The 6161-nt window shown below is 47.0% G+C and overlaps 4 protein-coding genes across 4 annotated transcripts; 1 reads left to right on the forward strand and 3 right to left on the reverse strand.

The window, feature by feature from the left end:
• Positions 1 to 318: 318 nt before the first annotated feature.
• Positions 319 to 504, forward strand: EJ05DRAFT_425275 (uncharacterized protein; the record flags this gene model as incomplete). Its single annotated transcript, XM_033741496.1, has 1 exon — positions 319 to 504. A coding segment is annotated over one exon (186 nt), but the record flags the coding sequence as incomplete, so codon positions are not given.
• A 689-nt stretch (positions 505 to 1193) lies between these two features.
• On the reverse strand, positions 1194 to 1657 carry EJ05DRAFT_446529 (transcriptional coactivator/pterin dehydratase; the record flags this gene model as incomplete). Its single annotated transcript, XM_033742237.1, has 3 exons — positions 1194 to 1355; positions 1406 to 1468; positions 1514 to 1657. The coding sequence occupies 3 exons, from the start codon at positions 1655 to 1657 to the stop codon at positions 1194 to 1196; spliced, it is 369 nt and encodes a 122-aa protein (XP_033595030.1).
• Positions 1658 to 1972: 315 nt separating this feature from the next.
• On the reverse strand, positions 1973 to 3081 carry EJ05DRAFT_525860 (oxidoreductase; the record flags this gene model as incomplete). The annotated part of the gene is made up of 3 exons (XM_033748855.1): positions 2882 to 3081; positions 2582 to 2828; positions 1973 to 2538 (listed from the first exon to the last, which is right to left on the reverse strand). The coding sequence occupies exons 1-3, from the start codon at positions 3047 to 3049 to the stop codon at positions 1973 to 1975; spliced, it is 981 nt and encodes a 326-aa protein (XP_033595031.1). The 5' UTR covers positions 3050 to 3081.
• On the reverse strand, positions 2875 to 4967 carry EJ05DRAFT_295619 (uncharacterized protein). The gene has a single exon (XM_033740560.1). It carries the CDS (start codon positions 4736 to 4738, stop codon positions 3203 to 3205), a length of 1536 nt encoding a protein of 511 aa, XP_033595032.1. The 5' UTR covers positions 4739 to 4967; the 3' UTR covers positions 2875 to 3202.
• Positions 4968 to 6161: the final 1194 nt, after the last annotated feature.

Below are 6161 nucleotides of genomic sequence, written 5' to 3' on the forward strand. Positions count from 1 at the left end.
TAAGAAACGCCGAGCTTTCCCAAGTGATTCTTCGATATCCTTGTGGGATATGTGGCCATAAAACGCGCATGCGCCAGTCAGACGGAAGCTTCGGAACAACGAGACTTGGAGATTGAGGAGGAACTCAATGACAAACGTAGAGGCTGCGTGTTTGAGTCCAAAGAATCATCGTCTTGTATTACAAGGATGCTACCTCGTTGTACATAAGATGGTCTACTGAAGAGGCAATCCTATCATTTCCTCTGCAACTTTACAGGCTTCGCATGCCCGCGATGGACCATGGCATCAGGCTTTCTTGATCGATGCATATTGCGCCTTCTACATATCCGAACTTTAATTGCGAACAAGATCTGCGGCACATTAGGTCGTAACGTCGTTCGAGTAGGTCGACATCGACTCGTTAAAGGTCCCTGCCATGAGACCGAACTGGAAGCCTTACAATTCGTCGCCAGATCAACATCTATACCTATACCCAGAGTTCATCGGACATATAAATACAAAGATAGGCTCTACATCGAGTCTTAATCTATATAGCTTAATTAATACTAGTCTCTAATAATTAAAGAATATAATAGACGTTAGTTTAAGTCTTCTATATACTTATAGAGAGAGAGACCATTAGGAAAATAATATAGAAAAGATTGGTCCATAGAAAGTAGTTATTCTAGAATAAATTTAAAAAGGCAAGGGCTATGTAATAAACCTTTATGCTTCGAGGAGCAAGAGCGGCTTATCCCTAGAGTAAGTAGTCCGTAACACACAGAGGCGTTTCGGCTTTCCAATAGGCAAATGTGCTTGAGGCGCTTCAACAAGGTAACCCTAATCAATGAGGTACAAATGGTAACAGGCTGGTAGACGAGTGAAGTAGCAGTTGTAACTAGAGTTCAAATTGACAACTAAGTGTCGGGTGTAAGGAGCCTACATAGTTCTGCCAAGGTGCCTTGATCAGAATGCCTATTCTGAGCACCCGGCGTGCTGCTCAGAATACGGTCATCACATTCCTTGCCATCAGAGGCTGAACAGGACATCGCCGCAGCCTTCCAAGTTAGATGGTAACCTTGTTGGAGGCTCTATCACAGCCTTAGACCATTCCTGTGAGCTGGCGTAAACGGCCTATTTCTTCAAAAAACCGCCCCATTATGTTGAATTTTAGAATTTGAAAAGTCATAAAGAGAGCATAACTGTTCATTCGCTCAAATTTGCGACTGCGCAGAGCCGCATTTCTTTGACTCTTCCGGATCCACCGTGCCTATTATCTCCGCCACATTATCACAGTATTTAGCCATGAGTGTATCCTTCTCAGTGAGGCCGGGAGGATTATGGGTCGTCCAATGTACTGTGACTGAGGATACGGTCTTCAAAAGAGTGAGCTGTTACATCCTCGACTTGCAGCCCAGGGACATACAGTGGTCAGCACCGGATGATGGTTCTTAAGTTGACTTCGCGACATGATCTCGAGTGATAAGAACTAAACGCTGTTAGCTTCGTTTGAGCTGCAGAAACCACTACATACTTTCACATTGCGATAACTAGCCAAATGATATGTCTTCGCTACTTGTACTTCATTCTTGTCGAGCTGCCATCCGCTGCTCACCAGCTCTTCAAGCTCGGACTTTACCTTGTTTTCGTCTTCCCCTGTCGCTATCTTCGGCTGCATGACGGAAGGAGCAGTTGAGAGCGACTTGAATAAGGTGATTGCTTGTGAAGAGCGCTGAGTTTGGAATTGGAAACGCGGGGTAGTTATTGAGAACAGGCGAAGCGCTCGAGCGGCACGTGTTGTCATAATAATATGAGGAGCTGTGAACATGGCCCGTCGTCAATAATCAAGGTAGTTGGGCGTGTAGTGGGTACAACGCGCAGTTCCCGAAAACTTTTCCGTCTTATGAAGAGGTCCGAGCGGACTCTGTGCACGTGATCTACTCACTCAAATCCCAAAATGTGAATTGTGATGTCCTAACCTATTGACAGATTCTTAAGAATACAATTTGTCTCTTTTACTGAGAAGATACTTGCCGGCATTTATTGGACCCCATCTCTTGGGTATCTCGGTATTGTGGCAAGCCGGGAGTGGTTCGACGACAGTATGAGCATCAGGGAAGCTGAAAAAGGCGAAACTGTATCTCTCAGGTACGATCTGCTTATCAATTAAGCTAGGAGGCTCCGAAACCCGATGGACGCTATTTTTCCACCTCGCATTGGACCATCGCATCAACAGGTAGCCAACATTGACTAGGATTGTTTCAGCATCTGGCTCAACCGGGATAAACGTGGCGCTCTTTTCCACAGCCGCACTTGATAATTTATTGGTAGAGCTCATATCCGCCACTTCAAGACCTCCAATGTTTTGCTGAAAGAGAAGAGTAAGGGTCCCAAGATCGGAATGCGCTGGGCTTCGTACTACTTGACCTGACCTTAGACTGTCGGAGGATACGGCAGGGTAGTGAATGAGACTAGACACGAACATCGAGCCAGTGTGATAGCAGCCGAAGAAATCAGGCTCTTGGTTCAGTGCCACTGAAAGACACTCAAGTAGCTTGTCTATCAGTTTAGAGCAGTCCTATTGATGTTTAGTCAACATAACCATCATTAGAATGCTCGCATACCTGATGAAAGTCTGCTGCGAAATCTCGAAATCCTGGCAGCTGTTCTTCCTGAGGCCAACAGGACGCATTATTGGCTTCTGGGTCACCGAAATCAAAGTTCTCTTTTAAAGCGGTCTGCTCGCGTACTTTTTCCTTGTGAATTCCAAAATATCCCTGTTCAAAGGACCGAGGCGTTGGGAATAACCTTTCCTTTTCAGAAAGTGGGAGGTCGAAGAATCGTTGGCTCTTCAATTTTCATATTAGTCGTCAAAACGCGCAGGGCACTGAGGCTGACCTACCCATTCAAACCACATGTCAATCTTCGCTCTCTCAATACCGTAGTTTCGAAGGTAAAAAGCACCAACGGTCCGCAGCGCATTATCGATTTCCGAAATAGTACATTGACGACTCTCTAAAGAACCGAAAAGAATCGGACTGAAGTCAATGATTGGGAGAGCTGAGTGCATTCGGATGTCGTTATGTTTATGTAGTTTTGATGCTCGCCAGAGAAATGCAAATCTAATCATTTGCGGTTGATGGAAGGATGCAGACAGAGATAAATAGAATTAGAGTGGCGACCTCTCTCGGCGAAACGTCGGATTTGCCACGCGGAGGCAACGTCATTGACTCTTAGCCCAACCGGCCATCGACTCTAGTTTTTGCAAGACTTCTTCAACCCATTTCGCAAAGGTTGGTATCCAGTAGTCCCTCGGTCCGCGATCTAATATTGCTTTTCCGTGTTTAAATGAGGATTCCGCCCTTTCATGCTCACCCAATTCCAGATATGCGAGTGACCGTGAAAGATGAATAGCCGAGTACGTGAATCCTTCACCTTCGAAACTATTATAGGATTGTACACGTCGCAATGCCACGTCCCATACATGGATGGCACTCCTAAATTCTCCTCGCATGTGACAGATTCGCGCTGATGCGACAAGAGTGCGGATATGCAGAAGCTGATCGCTGACGTCCAGGCGACTCAGATTGCTGAAAATGACGCCGAGCTGTTCAAGGTCCAAGCTTGCATCGTCATATTGTCGGGTTTGTACGCAAGTTTCAACTGAAGACACCAAAAACCTTCGGAAAGCTTTTGTTTTGGTGGCTTCCTTCCTCCCCTCCTCGATTTCGGGAGCAAGGAGTTCGTTGGCCGCACTTGAAAACCCAACGTCATTGTATACATCCGCTAGTTGGCACAAGACCTGGGCTCGGGCTGGTTCGCGGGGGTGCAGAAACTTGACGCATAACTCTAGACTTTCCTGGGCACATTTAAAAGCTGCTTGTGATCGAAATATTTTGGAAGTAGTGAGTGTTCTAGACGGTAAAATACCCCATTCCATTGGCGAAGCTGTTTCTGTCAGCTGCCAATGACTGATGTGCTCTGTTGCAAGCTGATACTGCTCGCACTGAACCAAATTCTCGAGATGCGAACGATGAATGAGTCCGTATAGAGCATTTAGCCGCTTTTGTCGCTGCTGAAAGGAGGATGATAAGCATGATTGCTCAGGAGTTCCACAGCGACAGCAGAAATCATGGATAACACGCTCGGAATTCTTGAAATCTCCATCGAGGCGAAACATAATGCTTCGTTGTAGGGCAAATTCGGCATGAAGATGACGTGGCGATTCGTCGCCAAGGAGATCGGCGACTAACGAGAGTGCGTTCGACCGGATATTACCGACTTTAGATGCTGCCAGTAATGCCTCTGAAACCTCGTCTTTTAACGACTGTGGTATATTGGCTTCCTCAACGGATCGTACCAGGCGTTCCATGAGGGGCTGAAGGGACCGCACGATCGACGTGAAACTCGGAGATTCCTCCCACAGTTCATGCCGCGGAAATATGAAACAGAGCCATCTCAGAGCTCTGATGGACCATTTCTCTTTGACCTGCTTTGTCAAGAATTGGGATAGTTTTGTGTAGAGTTCGCTGGAGAGAGGCAAGGACGACTCGCTTACAAAGCCCAGATTTCTTACTCGATCAAGAGCTTGCTTGAATCGTTCAGGGTTCGACACAAAGGCGGCCAATTGTGGATCGAGGGTAGCCTGGGCGGGCGTAACAAGTTGCTTGGTGCCATCATCTGACCACCGCCACTGTGATGACAGTGATCTTTCGAAGACGTACTCGGGTACGCAGCCGCCCATCGAGCAGAACAGCATTAGGAAATAAGCGTGGTCACCAAGCCAATTCCCAGCAAAGGCGGTTTCAATTTCGTCCCAAAGTGCGGAGGAGCTGGGAATGGGGCTCGATCCATGGGATGGTGGGGGAGTTAAGAATGGACCGGATATTGGTTGATCGGCAGGGCGGCTTGGTATCCTCTCTTCTGGGAATTGGAACTGCAGTCTCTTCTCTCTTGACGCTTGGTGAGGCGCAGTTGTTCTTCGCTTTGGCGTACCTGTAAGACTTAGACATCTGACACTCGTGGATATTGGAGTACGACATACGCTGCATATATGTACGAATGATGGTCGTTACTTCCTCGTACTGTTTGGACTCTTGAAGGATGCCGGTAGTCAACCAGGGGAATCTGCAGGCACATGACTCCCACTCTTTCGATAAGTGTGCTAAACTGTGGAATGGTGTGTAAGCATTGGTTAAGAATAAAGGGAGTGTAGAATTACTCTGCTCTTGACAAAAGCTGGGTGACTGTTAATAGAATACCAGTATTTTCTGTGGTGATCATGAGGAGGGCTTCCCCTTGTTTAAGGTATCTCTCAAATCTTTGGTAGAGAGGATCTCTATCCTTGCGCTGCATATTCTTAAATCCTGGATATATCTCTTGCAGCATAGCTTTTCGACAGCTGAGTTCAGGAAGTTTTGACTCTTCTATACGCTTCTGGAGATGGTATGCAAGGTTGAGCTTGTGAAATGGATTCCGCTCCTTATCGAGCTGATTTTCGGAGTCCGTCAACGCTCTGAATGACCACTGCTCGCTGGAGATGAATTGAGTAGCTCCGAAGAATTCCTCGGGGTTGTTTATCCATGAAGAATGACACTCTCGGAGTCGGATTCGCCGCTTGCTGAACTCTCTCTCGACCTTCTCACGGATATTTCGGCAATATACACATGCTGATACGGTATTGGCCTCATTTTTTCGACTCGTTGTATACATGTCATCACCAATTACCTCGCTCTCAGCAATCTGGTCCTGGCTGCTGTCGTTCTGGTCCTGACTCTCGCAGCTTTGGTCATCCTCGCTCTGGTTGTTTGCAGCTAGATTGTCTCTGCTTTTGCCAGATGTCCTTCGGCCATGCTCTCTCCCGTCACCCTGGCGAAGTTGTCTATTCCTTACGGGACGTTCGGTCTGCTTTGGGTCTCCATGGGGATCTGCAGAGGCAAGCTCGAATTGTACTATTCTGTCCTTGTTCTCCCAGCTTTCAGTATGGTGGAAAAGCTTCTCCTTCTCCTTTCGATGCTTCCGCAGAGACTTATATCCAGTTATCAGTCGAATTGAGAGATTGAGAGATCCATCGCAGGTCTGGGTCCATTGTAACTTGAGGTCAGACCCAACAGACACGATGCATTCAGTGTTGCCAAGCATGCTTGATTGTCCTCCGGTTGAAATCGTGATGAGTGTTTGAA

The sequence above is a fragment of the Pseudovirgaria hyperparasitica genome (genome assembly GCF_010093815.1).
Source record: "Pseudovirgaria hyperparasitica strain CBS 121739 unplaced genomic scaffold EJ05scaffold_43, whole genome shotgun sequence".
NCBI lineage: Eukaryota > Fungi > Ascomycota > Dothideomycetes > Acrospermales > Acrospermaceae > Pseudovirgaria > Pseudovirgaria hyperparasitica.

Bases quoted from the DNA above. Each gene is read 5' to 3' on its own strand.
- EJ05DRAFT_295619 (XM_033740560.1), bottom strand. From the start codon at position 4,738: ATGCTGTTCTGCTCGATGGGCGGCTGCGTACCCGAGTACGTCTTCGAA.